This window comes from Grus americana, chromosome 18 (genome assembly GCF_028858705.1).
Source record: "Grus americana isolate bGruAme1 chromosome 18, bGruAme1.mat, whole genome shotgun sequence".
In the NCBI taxonomy this organism is placed as follows: Eukaryota; Metazoa; Chordata; class Aves; order Gruiformes; family Gruidae; genus Grus; species Grus americana.
Genome location: NC_072869.1, coordinates 13,975,264 through 13,996,144, shown reverse-complemented (window position 1 = coordinate 13,996,144; position 20,881 = coordinate 13,975,264). Strand labels below are relative to the sequence as shown.

At 43.8% G+C, this 20,881-nt stretch overlaps 2 protein-coding genes across 7 annotated transcripts in view; one reads left to right on the top strand and one right to left on the bottom strand.

Annotated features, from left to right (window-relative positions):
* Positions 1 to 14,444, top strand: part of GLP2R (glucagon like peptide 2 receptor) — a 48,842-nt gene extending 34,398 nt beyond the window's left edge. The window contains exons 12-13 of the mRNA XM_054846404.1: positions 8,411 to 8,452; positions 10,599 to 14,444. Coding sequence (XP_054702379.1) covers positions 8,411 to 8,452; positions 10,599 to 10,928 — 372 coding nt within the window. The 3' untranslated portion in view covers positions 10,929 to 14,444. The remainder of the gene's footprint in view (positions 1 to 8,410; positions 8,453 to 10,598) is intronic.
* Positions 1 to 20,881, bottom strand: part of GAS7 (growth arrest specific 7) — a 144,657-nt gene that overhangs the window by 10,151 nt on the left and 113,625 nt on the right. The window lies entirely within an intron of this gene.

Genomic DNA, 20,881 nt, shown 5'->3' with positions numbered 1-20,881 from the left:
TATATCACAACAGTCAGCTTCTCCTCCTTTGAAGAAAAGTGCATTGACCCACTGACTATAGCTGGATCCTTAACACAGGTGTCTAAGCCTATGCAAGGAATAACTGAAGCAGTTGCATCCCAGCTTCCAGTTACTGGGTTATTGTGAGTCCCAGTCTAGGTGCCCAGTGCCCCGTCCTCCACCTCATTCAGTATATACAGGAGCTTAGCACTTGACACTTGAGAAAAATTGCACTTATGTAGGTCTGAGTATTCAACCTTGGGTCACAGCACTTAATTCCCCACTGAATATAGTTTCCTAGCCCTTAAATGCTTATATTTGACATGTTCCTGCTGGTTAAAGAACTTTTGGTATTTTTTCCCAGCAATAAAAAGATCACCTCTACATTTTCCTCCTATAAGATCAATGCCTGTAAACCTGTGTCTCATATCTTACTCCCGTAAGAGAGTAAGCTCTCCAAGGAGCTGGTTTTCCTCCTGGTAATCATTTCAGCTTGACCAACAGGAGAACTCTTCCCATTTTGGTTACAAATAACTATAAAACAAGACTGCACAAAGTTCAAGTCCTTATGGGATGCCATTCATAAATTCTAACTAAGATTTTAAGAGACACTCTTTTTAATGGAGTTGCCATATATCCAGTTCTCTCAGAAGGCACACAAGGTATATCAGGTAGCAATTTAATTTTCCTGAGCAAAGAAAGAGCTTTCTTGCTGTCTTCTGAAAGAATTAGGCAGTTCAGGAAGTACCAACAATTCTTCAGGTGAAAGAATAACAAACAAGGTTCATTTCTGCAATACTCCATTTGAAATGCCTGTGTATCAAGCTTTTCTACCCCCAAAAAAATCATAACTATGAGACTGTCTGTCCTCATCCAACGTTTGGGCTCCATTTCTCTAAAGGATGTGTTCATTCACCATATCTGCGAAGTGACACTATGGCCTCCTATATGGACACTCACAAGAAGTACTATACTCATGAATAAATTTCTAGAGCTAAGATAAAATTTGTCAGAGCACTCACATGAGTGGAACAGATAGATGGACTTGCATCTGCAGGTGGAAAAGAAGTTTCTCATCTATACATTCAGTAAAGTATTTTATGGATGTTTATGCACTTGACTCCCCTTCAGTCACCCTGCCTTAGTAGTGTGTAAGTAGGCAGAAACTTGAGGTGGTGAAGGCATGAAAGTGTAACTCTGGCAGCTCTGCACCCTCATACCTTGGCTGCAAGCATGAAGGTGTGAAGGAACCACACTCCATTACAATGGTCAATGCTAAATAGTCCAAATTCCACAGCCAGCTGTTACTGCAACTAAATGGTGATTCTCAGATAACTGTTTATGCACAAGCATACATGTGTTTCACTGCAACTATTTACTCTTCAGTTTACAAAGGCTAAAAACTGGGGATGCCAGTCATTCTGCAGGCACAAAGCACTGCTGTCTGATTCAATCTGTGTTCTGCAGGCTTGCTGAGTAATGACTTTTCCAGGTGGTACTCCCACTAAACTACCTGCTTAGTGAAGTTGTCCTTTACCTTTATCATCCTGCCTTGACATTCTTGGTGAAACAGGACAGCAGTTTCCAGGCCTCCTTTCTTTAATGAGGTACCCAGCAATATCTCTGGCTAGAAGTCCTAACTACTCACTAACTCACTGCTTTGACGTAGATGTGCCCTCTTCTACAGTCTGAGACATGAAGTCATCAAAGCATTATTGCATTTTTCCCACAATTTATGGTAACCTTTGTTTTTAACCTGTATGTATGCACCAGTGCTCTGGCGTATGTATGCATCAGTGCTTTGACACTGTTATTGAGGCTCTAATGAAAAACTTCCACTACAGCTTGGGGGAGAAAATGTCCAGGCAGGCAGAAGGGAGTTCATGCAGAGACACCAACTTAAGGGGGCCTGCTGACATGGTGCTGAAGTACATGTTCCTCAGTTAGACATATCCTTACTTGGAGAGGTTGCATCGACTAGATATTATTTTAAGAAACACAGAATCATTTTAAGTGAAAATTTTATTTACTGGCTTGTACAAAGAAATTTGATAGAGAAGATAGCTTACTCATCCCTGCTAGAAAACACAAACTTCATTCCTTTTAGAGGAACATGCACACGCTCGGCTACATGGCATGCTTTAGAGGCAAAACTTCTTTTCAAAATACCCAAAGATCTTAGATAATGCTTATTGCAGATTCTCTTTTTTAGTTACAGCATTATTTGTGAAGGGATTAGCAAAAAAGCACATAAACTGTACACAATTACTTTTGTTTAGTCTGTAAATCTTCTCAGTAGTTTTAAAAAGCAGTTAAACTGTTTTGTTAAAGAAAAACAATTACCTCTGGGATCTCATCTGGAGGTTTTAACTCAAACATTTTCAAGTAGCACAAAATTAAATTCTAAATACTAGTCCTACTGCAGATATGATGCTGGATTGCTTTAGAAAGTGCAGCAGTCTTGGCTCCCTGGTGCATGCGAGCTGTTAGCAGCAGGAAAAAAATACTGATTTCTGGTGGATAAAACCCAGTTATTTAATGGGTAACTTATCATGTTGCCATTGTCAATAGAACTGAAGAACAATTGTGAGGCTTACACATGCATCTATCCATTCTGATTGGTTATTATGCTAATGAACATTTCTTTTGAATTTCTAATTCTTCTTTTTCCCTCACACTGTGACAATTTTAAAAATGTATACCTTAGAAGTCATGGCATATGAGAAAGATTTCTAAATATGAAATTCCTTGTATTGCAAAGAAAAATTAATATGAGGAAGCATTAAACAAATCAGGAAATAAACTTAACATCAAATATTAATAATCAACTGAATTTTCCACTTTCTGGTATGATTTCACAGTGCTTCTGTCTGTCACTGCATGTTCTGATCTTGCAGCAGCAGTGAACTAAATTCACACAGGGATTTCTCCTCCTCACCCACCTCACCTTCCCATGTACCCCTGTGCAACAGGTATGAGGCTCTGGCTGTGGAAGGCCACTTGAGTGAGGATATGGATGACAGTCAAGCTACTCCAGAGGTAGCACCTAGGCCCAAAAGACCCAGGCCTAGGGTCATGACCACCCACACAAAGAAGAAAAGGCGGATTATAGTCTTAGGAGACTCCCTTCTGACGGGTACAGAGGGCCTGATATGCAGGGCATACCCTCCTCTCAGAGAAGTCTGCTGCCTCCCCGGGGCCCGTGTTAAGGACATTACAAGGAAACTCCCCAGCCTGGTACGGCCCTCTGACTATTACCCACTGCTGCTCCTCCATGTGGGTAGGGATGAAGCAGAGACACATAATGCAAAAGCAATCAAAAGGGACTTCAGGCTCTTAGGGCAGTCACTGAAGGATTCGGGGGCGCAGGTAATATTGTCCTCCCTCTTTCCAGCTGAGGGCAGCAATGTTGAGTGGAACAGGCGGACACAGTCCATAAATGCATGGCTCTGTGGCTGGTGTCAACGTGACAACTTTGGGTTCTTTGACAATGGGGTGGCCTACATGGCATCAGGCTTGGTGAACTCTGATAGGATTCTCTTCTCTCAAAGGGGGAAGAGGATCTTTGCCCAGGAACTAGCAGGGCTCATCGATAGAGCTTTAAACTAGGCTCGAAGGGGAAGGGGATAACATCAGGCTTGCCAGCAACAAGTTGTGGGACGACGTCCCCAGGTTGGAGGGAAGGGATGCTGGCAAGGGCCCTCAGCCTACTGCTCAGAGATGTGCTGGACACATTACAGCATGCTCGAAGCCTAGAGGAGACGAGCCGGGGGCTCCGGATGCAACAGGAACCAACAAGGTAACACTGGGAAGATACATCAAAAGAAGTCCAGCCACTCCAGCCAATAAGTCAGCCTCATCGGGGGCACAACTGAAATGCCTCTACGCAAACGCACAAAGCATGGGGAATAAACAAGAGGAGCTGGACACATGTGTGTGTGCCTGCAAGGCTATGACCTTATTGGCATTACAGAGACGTGGTGGGATAGCTCCTATGACTGGAGTGTTGGGATGGAAGGGTACAGGCTTTTTAGGAAGGACAGACAGGGCAGATGAGGAGGGGGTGTCGCCCTCTATGTCAACGACCAGCTGGAGTGCATGGAGCTCCACCTGGGGATGGATGAGATGACAGAGAGATTATGGGTCAGGATTAAAGGGAGGGCTGGGGCAGGGCACATCATAGTGGGGGTCTGCTACAGGCCACCTGACCAGGGGGACCGAGCAGATGAACCCCTCTATAGGCAGATAGGAGCAGCCTCACACTCACAAGCCCTGGTCCTTATGGGGGACTTCACCACCACAACGCAGCTGAGCACAAGCAATCCAGGAAGTTCCTGGAATGTGTTGATGATAACTTTCTCCTCCAAGTGATAGAGGAGCCCACAAGAAGAGGTGCCATGCTGGACCTTATTCTCACCAATAAGGAGGGCCTGGTAGGGGACATGAAGCTCAAGGGCAGCCTTGGCTGCAGTGACCACAAAATGGTGGAATTCCGGATCCTCAGTGCAGTGAGGAGGGCGCGCAGCAAGCTCACTACCCTGGATTTCAGGAGAGCAGACTTTGGCCTCTTCAGGGATCTGCTTGGTAGAATACCATGGGACAAAGCCCTGGACGGAAGAGGGGCCCAAGACAGCTGGCTAATATTCAAGGGTCACCTCCTCCAAGCTCAGGAGTGATGCAGCCCAACAAAGAGGAAGTCAAGCAAATCCAGCAAGAGGCCCCTGTGGATGAACAGGGATCTCCTCGGCAAAGTCAAACAAAAAAAGGAAGCCTACAGAGGGTGGAAGCAAGGGCAGGTAACCTGGGAGAAATACAGAGAAACTGTTCAAGCAGCCAGAAGATCAGGTTAGGAAAGCCAAAGCCCTGATAGAAATTAGTCGGGCCAGGGATGTCAAGGACAACAAGAAAAGCTTCTATACGCATGTTAGTGATAAGAGGAGGACGAGGGAAAATGTGGGTCCCCTCCGGAATGAAACAGGTGACCTGGTTACCCAGGATATGGAGAAGGCTGAGGTACTCAATGACTTCTTTGCCTCAGTCTTCACTGGCAAATGCTTGAGCCACACTGCCCAGGTCACAGAAGGCAGGGACTGGGAGAATGCAGAACCGCCCACTGTAGGAGAAGATCAGGTTCGAGAATACCTAAGGACCCTGAAGGTGCACAAGTCCATGGGACCTGATGAGATGCATCCGTGGGTCTTGAGGGAACTGGCAGATGAAGTGGCCAGGCCACTCTCCATCATATTTGAGAAGTCCTGTCAGTCTGACGAAGTTCCCGCTGACATAACCCCCTTCATGGGGAACATAACCCCCATTTTTAAGAAGGGTAAAAAGGAAGACCCAGGGAACTACAGGCCAGTCAGTCTCACCTCCATGCCTGGCAAGATTATGGAGCAGATACTCCTGGAGACTATGCTCAGGCATAAGGAAGATAAGGAGGTGATTGGTGACAGCCAACATGGCTTCACTAAGGGCAAATCATGCCTGACAAACTTAGTGGCCTTCTATGATGGCGTTACAGTGTCGGTGGACAAGGGAAGGGGAACTGACGTCATCTACCTGGACTTGTGCAAGGCATTTGACACTGTCCTGCACAACATCCTTGTCTCTAAATTGGAGAGACATGGATTCGATGGATGGACCACTCGGTGGATAAGGAATTGGCTGGATGGTTGCACTCAAAGAGTTGTGGTCAACGGCTCAATGTCCAAGTGGAGAACAGTGACGAGTGGCGTTCCTCGGGGTCGGTACTGGGACCGGCACTGTTTAACATCTTTGTCGGCGTCATGGACAGTGGGATCGAGTGCACCCTCAGCAAGTTTGCCGACGACACCAAGCTGTGTGGTGTGGTCGACACACTGGAGGGAAGGGATGCCATCCAGAGGGACCTTGACAGGCTGGAGAGGTGGGCCCGTGCGAACTGCATGAAGTTCAGCATGGCCAAGGGCAAGGTCCTGCACGTGGGACGGGGCAATCCCAAGCACGACTATAGGCTGGGCAAGGAATGGATTGAAAGCAGCCCTGAGGAGAAGGACTGGGGGGTATTGATTGATGGGAAGCTCAACACGAGTCGGCAGTGTGCGCTTGCAGCCCAGAAAGCCAACCGTGTCCTGGGCTGCATCAAAAGAGGTGTGACCAGCAGGTGGAGGGAGGGGATCCTGCCCCTCTACTCCACTCTTGTGAGACACCCACCTGGAGTACTGCGTCCAGCTCTGGGGGCCCCAGTACAGGAGAGACATCGAGCTGTTGGAGCAAGTCCAGAGGAGGGCCACGAAGCTGATCAGAGGGCTGGAGCACCTGTCCTGTGAGGACAGGCTGAGAGAGTTGGGGTTGTTCAGCCTGGAGAAAAGGTGGCTCCGGGGAGATCTAATTGCGGCTTGCCAGTACCTGAAGGGGGCCTACAGGAAAGCTGGCGAGGGAGTGTTTATCAGGGAGTGTAGTGAGAGGACAAGGGGTAATGGGTTTAAGCTGAAGGAGGGTCGATTGAGATTAGATGTAAGAAAGACATTCTTTACTGTGAGAGTGGTGAGGCACTGGCACAGGTTGCCCAGAGAGGTTGTGGAGGCCCCATCCCTGGAAGTGTTCAGGGCCAGGTTGGAAGAGGCTTTGGGCAACGTGGTCTAGTGGAGGCTGTCCCTGCCCACAGCAGGGGGGTTGGAACTAGATGATCTTTAAGGTCCCTTCAAACCCAAACCATTCTATGATTCTATGATTTACAAACTTACATTCAACACAGAGGTGACACAAGTATCCATAAAGTCCTCTACTGACCTGGCGAGTTTCTACATTTCTGGCAGTGGGTATCATCAGGCTTAGCATTCACAGGACTTAACAGCACCATGTAGTTTAGATCCTATTTCTGCTTGTGATGCCTGTGATGCCAAATTTAGAGCTCCTGCTCAGAACACAGAAAAACCCACCCAGTAGAGAGATTTTCATAGACTTTCTACCCAAAAAAGAGAACTATCTCCAGGTGTAGAAGCAGTTCTGCATAAAAAGCTGCTTTTAAATCTATTAAATTTGTATTTATCCACCAGAAACTCTCTCCATTGTTTCCAAGTCTTCTATAACTATTATTCTAAAATTTATCCCCATAGTAAAATATCTATGACAAACTCAATATTTTGTGATTTTTTTTAATTTTTCTGTGAAATAATTCAGATGCAGAGGATTATTTAAAAGTTACATTGATAAATGACATGTCAAAATTACCTATATCTTGCTACCATAACCCTGCTGAAGCATGAAATATAATAGAAATTAAATAAATGGAAAAAACAATTGTGATTGCTAGTTCTCCTGCCCCCATTTCCACTGGTGTGGCAGATAAAATGTTCTTTTTCATACTTACTGCACATATGCTTAGTGAATTAATGGCTCCTTTCAGGAATGATAGAAAATGAACAGTAGGCTCAAAATGCTATTGGTTAATGCTGGGTATAATAAAAAATATGGAAGCTGCTGCGTATGTCAATTTCTTTTTAAGATTTTTGTCTGAGAAAACCAGAAACATTTCTGGAAAAGTATGAGTGTGAAAACAATTGAATTATGTCAGCTGTATTATATATGGTTATGACACCTTTTTACTTGTGATATGAACATTGCCTTGGGACTTATAATCAACAGTATTTATTCTCTTCATCAAAACTTGTGCCATAGATGTGTTTAGACGTACCAAAAGAAGTGCATTTCCTGAAGCAATGGTAATAAATCTGCATATCTGTGCCAGACTCTTAGGCTGAGATGCATGCATGTAAGCTGTTTTGATCTGAGATCAAATATAGACAGAGAGGAGGAAAATGGAAAGAGTAATTTTGAGGTTGGTTTAAAACAAGCTTTATCTCTAGGATTTAATTTTTTAAAGGTATTTATTTAAATCAATTTCAAAGGAAAAATGGTAATTCAAAAATAGCCTTAACACTTAATACAGCTGAGTCTTACACTAGCTCTAATCACTTAATGTATCACTAATTTTTAAAAAGCACTCAAATGAGATCTCTCTCAGTAGTCTCATTTGCAAATTCAAACAAGCACATGGATAATGAGACCCCAAGCTGGTTTTTTTTTTTTATACCATGTTTAGAAATAGTAGCAGTATAACAGCAGCAGTTTTTTTAAAAAAATATTCTGTAGTAGCAAAATGAATATAACATGGAAGATCAAACTGGGTTGTATAGACTCTGTTCTTCAACATCTGCAGCAAATATGCCCTACATTTGCTAAGACACCATACAAAAACAAGTTAATTGGTACTTCAATAATAATTAAATACAGGCAATTTGTTTCCTTTTTGAAAATTACGAAGCAATGTTTATACTTATGGCTTTAACGCTAATGTCATCTTTGAACGAAATCTTCAAGTATTTCCTGTACACTCTAACTTTTTCCTCTTACTGTCTTTCTCTTACAGGGTTTTTTTGTAGCAGTTTTATATTGCTTTGCTAATGGAGAGGTAAGAAACAATGCCATGAGAAAAGTTTTTAGTTGATTAGTAAATTATATTAATGACACCAAGAAGAATGAACACATTGGCTATGTCTGCTTATTCCAGAGCCTGTGTGCATTCTTCTGAACCTGTATAATTGTTTTGTATGAAGAGAACAGCAAGACCTCTCACAGGTTTGGGATTCAAATGCAAAGTATTTCCACTGAAGCCTGAGTGGCTATAGCAATGTGGAGGTATGGCTACCCTGGGGTGTCTGAAATACCAGTAGAGACTTATGGTCAGACACCTAAACCTCACTCCTTAAATCAGCTGGAATCCCAGACTTCATGTTTGGCCAGGCTAAACCCTCTCTTAGTTTACCCCTAAAATCTGTGTGAAGCAACCAAATTTGGGGTGTCAGACAGCAACATGTTGAAAAACTAATTTCATGCATGCACTTCTCAGGACATCCCTAAACCTGATATGAAAGGACTCCTTGTCTGGAAGTTGTCTCCTGCTATGCCTCAAGGGACAGCTGGGGGTTCAATTTGCTCCATGCCAAGATTTAGGCAGATTGGTGATGGCTCTGATGCAAGGAGATGACAGCAGAGAAAGCTAACCTCCTGCCCAATGTAGGGTGAAGACTGAATTCAGATCAGTTTGCTTGGGGTTTTGTCCAGCTGAGCTTCGAAACACCCCGCCAAGGACAGAAGTTCCACCATCTCTCTGGTCCTCTGTTCCAGTGCTTCACTGTACTCAGGAGGAAATATCTTTTCCATATATTCTGTTAGAACTTTCCCTATTTATTTCAATTTAAGATCACAGTCTCTTGTGTCCCTACCAAACACCTCTGTAGAGTGCCTGGCTCTATCTCCTCCATGGTCTCCTCATAGGCAGTATGAGACAGTTAGGCTTTAGCATGAACTCAGCCTCTCCTCATAGGGCAAGTGCTCTAGCCCTGATCTCGGCTGCCAAGTTCAAGCTTGTCAACACAGTTCTTGTATTGGGGCCCCAGAATTAGATGCAGTATTCAGAGGTAGTCTAAGTTACTGAGTAAAGAAGAACAATCACTTCTCTTGATCTACTGGCCCTGCTCCTGCCCATACAACCCAGTGTCTTCATCACTGTCACAGCTGCATGCTGCCTTTGCCTTATCACACTGACTTGCTACAAGCTACCCAAAAAGCCATGCTATGTAGGCTGTGGAATTAATCTCACTTAATTTTAAATGTTTTCTAAGTTGAATCTCACTGTCTGTCCTTCCCTTACATTTGGTCCGGGTGCAGACCTCCACTACTTATAAACAGACACGTCAGTAGCACTTCAGAACCTGGCACAGCCAGCTGGCGTGGTACACACTACACTGACACAGGTACATGAGTTGGACACCTTCTTAAAGGCACCAGTGAAACAAACAAGATGGACTTTATACAAAAAGGTAGGCTATATGTTCCTAATATTTAACAAGGAAACCTGGAGCAATTTCAGAACTACCCAAATAAAAGAGAGAGCTGGCACTTGTCTACAGTACAGGAGGACTTGTCTAACATTTGTGAAGGGCACAGGACTGCTACCATCTCTCATCAGCAGTTGAAAGGTGCTCTTTTGGCCTTCTACCTCCTGGTCCAGCTGAGCTCTCAGGCCAATGAGCCTGCTGGTTAGAGCCAGGGCAAATCCCACTCCTCTGAGCTGGCCTGGAGCCTGCCCTCCGGCTCAGGGGATGCAGGCAGCCGGACACTTAGTGCGAGGATTTAAGGCAGGCTGCCAGATAAAAAGCTTTAACAAAACAAACCCGATATCCAAGCACAACACTCCAGCAAAGCTGCGTGGTCCTCATTTCCACAGCCCCTTTTCCTCCTCCTCACTTCATCAGGCTGTAAACATGAAAGTCACTTGAGCTCTCCCACACACATGCATTAGGATCACAGCTCATCAGAGATTCAGGGGCTAGGAAAAACTTCCCTAAATTAGACTGAAGAGGATGCAGTCTGAAGGTGCAAACAAGTCTGTTTCTACTCTACGAGGACCTCGCCAGGTGGATGGTGCACCCCAACGGGGCAGGAAGCTCAGCACATCCATAGTCCCTCTCACTCTATAATTAGCATTTGGCTAGTGGACTGCAGGGTGGTTACAAGACATCACCATGGACAGACTGTTTTCTTCTCCCCTCCAGGTGAAAGCAGAGCTCCAGAAGCAGTGGTCCCGCTTCCTGCTGGCAGATCCCTTTGGCTGTAAACTCTGCTTTTTTGGGGAAAACATAAAATACCTCAGGAAATGTTCACAGAAACGAAAAAACCAGCACCTCAGCAGCAAACACCTGCAGGCAAGTGAGACCTGGGGCATGCAGCTCCAGCAGGTGCTAGTGAAGCAGAGGACAGATCTCAATCCAGAGCCAAGCTGTGCTCTCCCGTCTCGTCCACGGGCAAGCATGTCAGACAGCAGCGAAGGAGAAGTCACCACCGGAGAGACAACCGAGGAAGTCTTTGAAGAAAGTGAGATTTAGAAAGCTGTCCACTAGAACAGCACCTTCCAACAGCCGCAGTATTTTGAAAGATCTTGTCTCACCTCCAGACTGTACAGATCTCTGGGATGTGCAACACAAGGAGGAAGCAGTGAATATCCCAATTGTCCCAGTTTTCTTAATCTGAGAAAAATGTTGTTCTGGATGTTGCTAACCTGTGTGGCTGGGGTAGAAGAGGTTTGCTGAATCAAAAAATGCTTTGAATTCACCAGTCTGGAAGATAATTGATGCTAAATGTACACAGGGAAGCAGGATGTACTCTGGAAATGAGTAGACTCTGGACACACACATTGTGTCTCAGCAGCTTAATCCATGCTTGACTGCCATTGTATTCACATAATAGAGTTGTTTGTTTTTCCCTTTCACAGGTGTGTTGCACAGAGGTATGTGTGCAGAAGACTCTTCTCTCCACAGACTGAAATAATTCCATCTCAAAAACACAGTTTCAGGCCAAACCAGACACATTTTGTTTAAGCAAAATGAAAGGATTTATACATATTAACAAAAAAAAAGCTTGGGAAGAAACAAACTTTTGCTTGCATTTTTGAGCATCTTCACTTAAAGTTTAGTGCTGGAAATGCCATTATGAAATGAAAGACCAAAATGTTTTCTTTTGAAAGTGCCCAAATGAAATGCTTTGATACAATTTTTGTTTGCTTCTTTTGGTTTTCTCTATTTTTTGACACAAGTCACACATTCTAATGCATCTGCAGCTTTGCCCTACTTGGGGCCCAAATGACAAAATAGATCAGTGATAGTGCTGCTTCCATCTTCCTCTCAGGGGACCCAAAATGGATAATGACATGGGATTGTTATAGCACCAAAAGAATATTGTGAAATCCTTCTTCCAGCATTTAACAAGAACCATTATGAAATTTTAATTGTCACATACAGCTCACCCAGAGACCTATGAAATTCAATTGTTTGTTAATATTCTATGAGCTGGTTTCCAAACTTGCAAACACAAGCTATTTGGCATACTGAAAGGAAAAAAGAAAAAGGCAACAGAAAGATTGGTGGGCAATGTTTATCTACAATCTAAATGTATACCCCAGGCACACACAAGTGTAACTATCTAGCCTGCAGCCAGTTACATAGCATTTGTTATCAATTTTTCCTATACGTTACTGGCAAGCACTCTATTTGAACCTAAATGCCTGCAAATGTAATAAAACATATCCTGGGCAACTGGCTCTAGGTGGCCCTGCTTGAGCAGGAGGATTGGACCAGGTGACATCCAGAGGTCCCTTCCAACCTCAGCCAGTTTGTGATTCTGTGAAAACACCGTATGTCAAATAAATAATTTTCAGGGCTGCTCATGGGCTCTGTTCACACATCTTCTCTCCACCAGGTGCCAACACTGCGGCTGCCCTTCTGGCTTTCCCATCTTCTACATCTCCTCATGGGGTGGCTTCATCCTTAGACCCCTGCTGCCAGCTTACTGCAAATGACACTTTTTAGAGATATTTTCAATGTGTTGTTTGAGCAGACTAAGTTTATGCAGCTTATATAACTTACCAATGCTTTTGAAAATTATTTATCAGTCTACAAATGTTTAGACGTGTAAACTGTACCAGTTATGATATACCATTTTCTTGAAAGAGCAGATAAATTTATTGACTAGCATTAGATTAACAACACATTTGAGTTATCACATTTCTGGTATCTTTCAAAAAGTATTTCTTTTACAATTCTATCAGTGTTAAAAGGTTAACCTATTTAATCAATACAAGGTTGTCTATTTCAGTAAAATATTAATAAAATGTAAATATTCGATCCATTTAAAAATATATCAGCAGTTTTAAAAGGTTTTTTACCAGAATGTTTATTCTGTTTATATAGCATTTTACTGCAGTGGGTTCCTCCACCATCCATTACAAGCATTAGACAGTACATATCTGTTGACTGTGTCTTCTCCAACTTAAGAAAGACTGGTTCCTTCTAGAGCTGTTCTTTAAGATATTAAAAAGTTTGAAATCATTTAGAATGCATTTTACTTGGGTGCTAAAAATGCAAAAAGTGTAAGATTTTACTGCATTTCAGTAAAATAATTTACTTTTTAATTGCATTTTAAAATATTTCAAATGGTCAAGAAGCTAGTTTTCTGTGCTCTCAACAGCAGTCTTTACTAGGTGCATTTCCCCCTCTCTATTATGTGTATAGTCTTTTTGCTTCTTTCAGTATATAAAAATCAACTTTTTTGTATAAACAAACCCTGGAGGCCTGATAAAAACAATCATTACATAGATCCCTTCAGAAAGTGTGTTTGTAAGTAGATAAATCAGCAAGTTTCATCATAAAAATATAGCATTATTTATTATGGCACTAAAGTACAGAATTTGTTAAATCTGGATGGCCACACACACAATGTATCTTTACAGAAATATTACAAGCTCCTCAGTTCTAAATAAAATATTAAGCAGTTTAGAAGACAGCAGCAGACTCAACAATTCAAACATATTAGTAGAGTCAGCAAAAAAAGCTGACTCTCCTCCTAGGAAGGCGAAGGTCTGCAGCTAGGTATCTTTTCCTTCCACTCTTTGTGGAGCTCCAGGGCCACAGGAGGGATACTGCAGCCAGAGGAGCTGGTCCCTGGAACGTGAGACAGAGGCCAGACAACTACAAGCTGCACAGATTGGAGTGATAGAAACAGTTGGGAGAAAGGGCAAGAAATATGATCTCGCTCTGATGAAACAAGAGGTGAAGGAGACAGATTGGCCCAAATTGGTGTTTGTTTGCAAATGATATTCTGTGGAAATTCCTTATCCAATTTGCACACAGAATAATTATCAGAGAACAAAAACTTTAACATTAGACCAGGTTTTTATGCTTGTCTAGACCTAGTAACAGGATTTTTCTCTTTATCAATCAATTGCTCACCTTTACTCCCCAGATTTCCATTGCCTTTGCCTTATGAGAAAGACTGGTGTGAGCTAAAGGTTTCTTCCCTCTCAACGAGATACCCCATCCTTCCAGGGTCCTGGTGAGTTTGGTCTCTGCTGAGTCAGTCCATTAAGGTGGGATAAGGTTAAGACAAGGTGGGATATTCATGCTCAGGGCATCAGAGACAACTCCCACTAAAACTTGACTCCCACAGCTTCGAAGTTCTCTTTGCCAAGGATTTTGCTTTCCATCAAAACTTGTATGACAAAAAATTGAATTTCAAGCCTAGAATAGCTTGTGGGGTTCAACAGAGCTTTCCCATTAGATGTAGTGTGTTAACTGATCTGATTTGTATGAATAAGGTTTACACAATCTTAATAATCTGCTGTGAGACATGCTATAAATTTTTATGTTTTACTACACATAAAGCATAACCTTCCAGACACAATGGCTCCTTCTATGGCCAGAGATGTCAACTATATGCTAATTATAAATGTGTACTTACATTCTTTGTTTAAATATATTGCTTCTACATACCAGGGTCTGTGCCTCAAAGGCTCAAATACTAAAGCAGAAACACTCCAGTCTTGAGAGCTCTCTGTCAGTTATGCGTTGGAATCAATAATACTGGTTTATATTTTTTAAAATATGGAATAAATCCAGTAGATTAACAGAGATGTGCCAGTTCTGTCGTTTGATGTGCTCACTTCCCAATAGAAATGAAATAAGGCAAAGAGTCACACATGTGCTACCTCACTGAATCCTATGAAAAAGAGAAGTTTGGGAAGATCGGATGTCTAGGAGACACTCCCGCACTAATGTTCTGTTTTGTTCCAATGCAAACATGAATTAATATAAGAACCCTTTAAAAAAAAAAAAAAAACAAACACATAAAATGGATAAACAAAAGATCCTATGACAACTTGTTCTTAAACTACAGTCATCTCCCCTCTAGGATGTTGAGGTTGGGATGGGAGTAGGTCTATCTTGTCTACTGACCAAACTATGGCACAGTAATGGTATGCCTACACCTCCAACCTCAAGTACAGCAGGTGACGCTGTGCCTCTGGGTCTATTTGGACTTCCCATACACATGTAGCTGATACCAGAACTGGAGGAAGATAAGTCCAGGCATGTACCTTCTTCAGCAGTCTTGATCTTTGTGAGTGCTCAATCTTCAGTGCAAATTGAAGAGAACCTTGAGTGTGTGGGACAGCAGCAGGAGAAGAAATGCCAAACCATAACATACCTCCTCAGAAGACTGTAGGCCACAACTTCCTGGGCACAATCCCCTCACCCCAGACTGATGTCAGCTTCTTCACCTGCACAGTAGAGCAAACCACTTCCACTTGACTACAGGTCAAGTTTTGCAGCCTGTTGTCCCTTGGTCCACGCTCTGATATCCCTCTAGCACCAGCATCTGATGTTGCTGGCAGTCCCCGTTGCAACACTCAAAGCTTCTCTACTGGCACTTCTACAACAGCCTGATGGCAGAAGCTGCATTCAGGGACTTGTGATGTCCTCAGTTCACCAGCTCTCACCATCTTTGGGTCTCCCATAGTACTTCTCACTATCCTAGCAACTCGAGCATTTCCATCTGCCATTGCTAAACTGGCTTATTATTTGGTCAGGGTACCAGGTTGTTAGGCAGGCTGCATACATGCCTCAACTTTGTAGGAACTGTCCTTCCTTTCAGGATACAGCTTCTTCCTTTCATTTGCTTTAGGAATTTTCTTACTTTTTCCCATCAGTCTCAGCTCCCAGTAAGAGGAACTCTGTGATCTGTAAAATTCTTCATGACATTAGAATTTATTTTTTTTTTAAATTCAAAAATATTTTACTCACATATTCTTTTTCAGCTTTCATTGCAACCACAATTCTGGATTTTTAATTGTTCCTTTTCAGCCTGCCATTCCAAGTATAACAAACCATCTGCTGCACTAAATATGTTATGTTTAGATATCTTTGCAGTCATTCCCAGAGCCACACAGAATTACAGTGAGAAGCAGCTGCTTGTAAACTATGTCATTGCAATTATCTCCAGGAAATTAAATTGAAGCTGCCACATAACCAGGCCTCAAAGGCTTGAAGGGTCAGTTTCCTTGTGTATCATGTTCATCACATTGTAATGATTATTTTCACTCATCACAGCCAAATTCTCACTGCTGTCCCTGTTTGCTGTTCAGCTTGTTTCTTTGCCTTCTCTGGAGTCAGCTCTGATTTCAAGCCCAGCAGCATCTCTGCAGACACTGCTGAGCAGCAGTCATGGGCTGTTCACCCTCTCCCAGCGGCTTCCCTCTTCCATGCGTGTATCTGAGTCCCTCTGGGGCTAATGGAGAGTCCTGTCTACCCAGCATGCCTGTCTACTTAAATGCCAAAATCCTGTTTGATTTTACCATGTTCCACATGGGTCCTTTCCTCACAGTGTCACAGTTTCCCTGCTTGGAGGACCATACGATTGCCAGAAAAATGGCACAATTTGCAGGGAGTTTGGACCTGTTTGGATGTAGAGAGCTGACTCCACATGATGTGTACCCCTAACCACAGACACCACATGGGCCACATCATCAGCAGAGATGATGAGGCTGACCAAGCGCTCCTGGCTTCCTCCCTTCCTTTGTGTTTAAGGGCTGGTGCTTTGGTCTGGCTCTGTATAATGCTTTGGGATTGCAGTCTGCCCTACTTCAGAGTCCTCTCTTCAGGCAGGCAGTGAGGCTTCGCAAGGAGGGTGTTAAACACTAAATAGAAGAACTAAAGAAAGCAACAAACCCCCCCAAACAAACAAACAAAAAAATAAATGCACTAGGGCTAATTCTTCAGCTTTGTCCTGCCTCCTTTGTCTCACAGTGCCACCTCTGGCAGGTAGCCAGAGTTTAGGGGTGAGAGGATGCAAAAGGCATTTCCATTTAAAGCTGCCAGTATGTGGTTTAAGCACACTCATATTTGAATTTCATGGACACAATGAACAGAGGACTGGGACTCAGGATTTTTAAATTTTACACATGATGACTTCTACCTCACTGGGTAACTTTGGAAAAGTCGTATCAGCTCCATGTGCTTCAATTTCCCCTTTATGAAACAAAGGTGACAGTAATGACTGCTTGTTCGAAGCAAGGGAATAACAGGGTCATCACTACTGTTTATTACTTAAATCCAAAGTGTCAAAGATTCAGATAAGAAATATAAAAGTCCAAAGACAGGTTAAAATATAATACTTTGATTATTTTTTTTTCTTTAAATCTTGTTATTTCCAGACCTGTACCCTGCTTTAGGTGGTTTGGTGCATTTGTAGTAGCATTCTTCCAGCAGCATCCTTAAAGGCAGGAAAGGGGCGGTGGGTTGGTAATGGTTCAGAGTTACAGCTGTGAGGAGCAGTAAGACAGCAGGAAAGACATAGCACAAGTCTTTATTTGTACCTTATAAGGAATAAATAATGTACCTAAAACTTTAAACTTTGAGGATCTGGGGAGACAGACAAAAATCTGAGAGGTGTCTCTGCAGGTCTATTGGCAGCTGCATGCTCTGAACACTGCAAAGCAGGACTCTTAGCTCTGATCCCTGGAACAGCTGTATAGGATGGGAAGGAACACTGAGGAGTTGTGTAGCCTCAAGGATTTTCCCCATTTTTTCAGACATTTGAGTATCACTGAACTCAAAATTCCACAGCAGAAAAAAAAAAAAAATCACAAAGAGTAACTGCCTTAATCCTCTTTTTAGTCAATACATTAAGTTGCATTGTAGCTGCTTTGAAACTCACTGTCAGAGATGTTGCTTCCCACCTCCCCCTCTCTCCAGCCCAAGGGCCAACTTGTGCACTGGAAGGGCACTCTGTGCTTGGAAGCCCAGTTGGCTGAAAGTATCTCTTATGCTATGCTGTGAGTTAAGAACTGCTCAGGCACATGCCTGTGCCTAGTGCCAGAATTCTGTTGGCTGGCTCCAGGACACCTAGGTCAATGTTTGGAAGCAGTGCATGAACCTGCAGAGGTGTGCAGATTCCTGAAAAGTCTGGAGAGCACTAGTTTTATCAAGGATGAGATCCATCCAACAATACTGAGGGAGCTGGCAGAAGTGCTCACCAAGCCACTTTCCATCATTTATCAGCTAACCTGGCTAACTGGGGAGGTCCTAGTTGACTGGAGGTTAGCCAATGTGATGCCCATCCACAAGAAGGGCCAGCAGGAGGATCTGGGGAACTACAGGCCTGTCAGTCTGACTTCGGTGCCGGGGAATGTTATGGAGCAGATCATCTTGAGCGCAATCATGTGGCACGTACAGGACAACCAGGTGATCAGGCCCAGTCAACATGGGTTCATGAAAGGCAGGTCCTGCTTGACTAACCAGATCTCCTTCTATGACAAGGTGACCCGCTTAGTGGATGACGGAAAGGCTGTGGATGTTGTCTACCTGGACTTTTGTAAAGCCTTTGACACCGTTTCCCACAGCATTCTCCTGGAGAAACTGACTGCTCAAGGCTTGGATGGGCATATGCTTCGCTGGGTAAAAAAGACTGGCTGGATGGCCAGGCCCAAAGAGTTGTGGTGAATGGAGTTACATCCAATTGGCGGTCAGTCTCAAGTGGTGTTCCCCGAGGTGCAGTACTGGGGGCAGGTCTCTTTAATATCTTTATCAATGACCTGGACGAGGGGATCGAGTGCACCCTCAGTAAGTTGGCAGACAACACCAAGTTGGGCAGGAGTGTTGATCTGCTTGAGGGTAGGAAGGCTCTACAGAGGGATCTGCACAGGCTGAATCGATGGGCTGAGGTCAATTGTATGAGGTTCAATGCTAAGTTCTGGGTCCTGCACTTGGGTCACAACAAGCCCGTGCAATGTTACAGGCTTGGGGAAGAGTGGCTGAGAAGCTGCGTGGTGGAAAAGGGCCTGGGAGTATCGGTTGGTAGCTGGCTGAATATGAGCCAGCAGTGTGCCCAGGTGGCCAAGAAGGCCAATAGCATCCTGGCTTGTATCAGGAATAGTGTGGCCAGTAGGACTGGGGAAGTGATTGTGCCCCTGTACTTGGCTCTGATGAGGCCACACCTCGAATACTGTGTTCAGTTTTGGGCCCCTCAGTACAAGAAGGACATTGAGGTGCTGGGGTGTGTCCAAAGAAGGGCAACAAAGCTGGTGAAGGGTCTGGAGACGAAGTCTTATGAGGAGTGGCTGAGGGAACTAGAGTGGTTTAGTCTGGAGAAAAGGAGGCTGAGGGGAAATCTTATTCCTCTCTACAACTACCTGAAAGGAGGTTGTTGGTCTCTTCTCCTAAGTAACAAGCGATAGGACAAGAGGAAATGGCCTCAGGTTGCATCAGGGGAGGTTTAGGTTGGATATTAGGGAAAAATTTCTTCAGTGAAATGATTATCCAGCATTGGAACAGACTGTGCCAGGAAGTGAGTCACTGTCCCTGGAGGTATTTATAAGATGCGTAGATATGGTGCTTAGGGATATGGTTTAGTGGTGGGCTTGGCATTGCTAGGTTTACAGTCGGACTCAATGATCTTAAGGATCTTAAATAATTTTATGATTCTAAGGGGACACCTGGCCACACATCAGTCAACTCCCCATACACTCGTTCAAGCAGAAAGAAGCTCTGGTCTCTGAATTGGAAGGAAGTCATGGTGTTGTCCAGCCAAGACCCCAGTCTTGGGGTCTGGAGAGGGCCACAGACCCCAGTCTGGAGAGGCCTGAATGCGAAGGACCCAGGATGTGCTACAGCACATGAACCACTCAATATGAGGCAGCCTTTGTAACCTGTGGGAGGCCCTTTCTTGTCATCTTTTGCAGTACAGGGATCCTTGCAACCTAAACCAGGATCTCTTGATTATCCTCCTGGGACAATCAGGTGTGTGGGGCAGGTAGTGAGAAGCTCAGATGTGGTCCACTACCCCTGCAAACCACAGAGCAACCTGTTGAGCTGTACAAGTACAGGACAGATGAAGGTCTTGAGTGAATGGGATGAAGAATGAGATGTGTGCAAAGACAGCGTTGTGAGTAGTAGCATGGGTCTAGAAGGTACAGCTACATTGTCAAGACTTTTCTGTATTAATGTGACAGTAAATTATGCAAGAAGTTTCCTAATGAACAGAAGAAAGAGATAGGGGATAAGCCACTAATAAAATGTAGAACCAAAACAGTCTGAGCAGAAGAAATCATAGAAAGAAGGAGATAAGGAGGAAGAGGAACCTGTGAAGGCTGACAGAGAAAAACAGAGATACAACAGATGAGAGACTAAATGTAAGGCAGTGAACAGAGAGAGCATAGAACCACAGGAGACCAAGACCAGTTGTGATCAAGAACAGGCAGTTAGCAGCTTCCAGGTAGAAGAAAAAACCAGCACAGAGCAAAGATGAGGTCCAGGTAAAATCCATGGGAGAGACAGAGGTCTGGGGGTGAGCAGGAGATAAGATTCTGGTATTGGTAACCATCATTATGTTTTAGTTCATGGCTGGAAGAAGGAGGCTGGAGCTCCATGTGAAGAAGAATGAGTGAGGCAGCTTTGGGGTGTGGGTCTTTTTTTTTTTCTTTTCTTTTTTTTTTTTTTTTTCAGGCGTGTCACATTTGGAAGCAGTAAAGAGCAGAAGAAAGCAGAGAGACAAAGTAACAGAGAGGAGGAAGCAAGAATGGAGTTGAGGTGAGGCAATGTGAGGGAGAGTGGAAGAGAACAAATGAAAAACAAGCAAAAGAAAAATCTCCACTCCTTTGGGGAGAGAAGAATTGAATGTGACAGAGGAAGGAAGCAGGAAAGACAGGAAATCAGGGGAGATGGGTGAATTTTATTGAAATTTATTTGAAAAAGGTATCAGGAGATCAGTTGATCAATCATTAACTGATCTGTTTATCTATTTATCTGTCTGTCTGTCCATTTATCTGGTAACTTGGGTATGGTCAGAATATTATGCCCCTTGGAGCATATTAAACATGGAGATCCCCAGCACCTGAGATGTCCAGGAAAGTGTACTGTTCTGCCTGGGGCTGCTGGTGCAGCTCTGTACAAAGAGGTGGAGTTCTGTAAGGGCTGGAGTGAAAGCCAGCATAGAAACACCAGCAGTTGTAGAT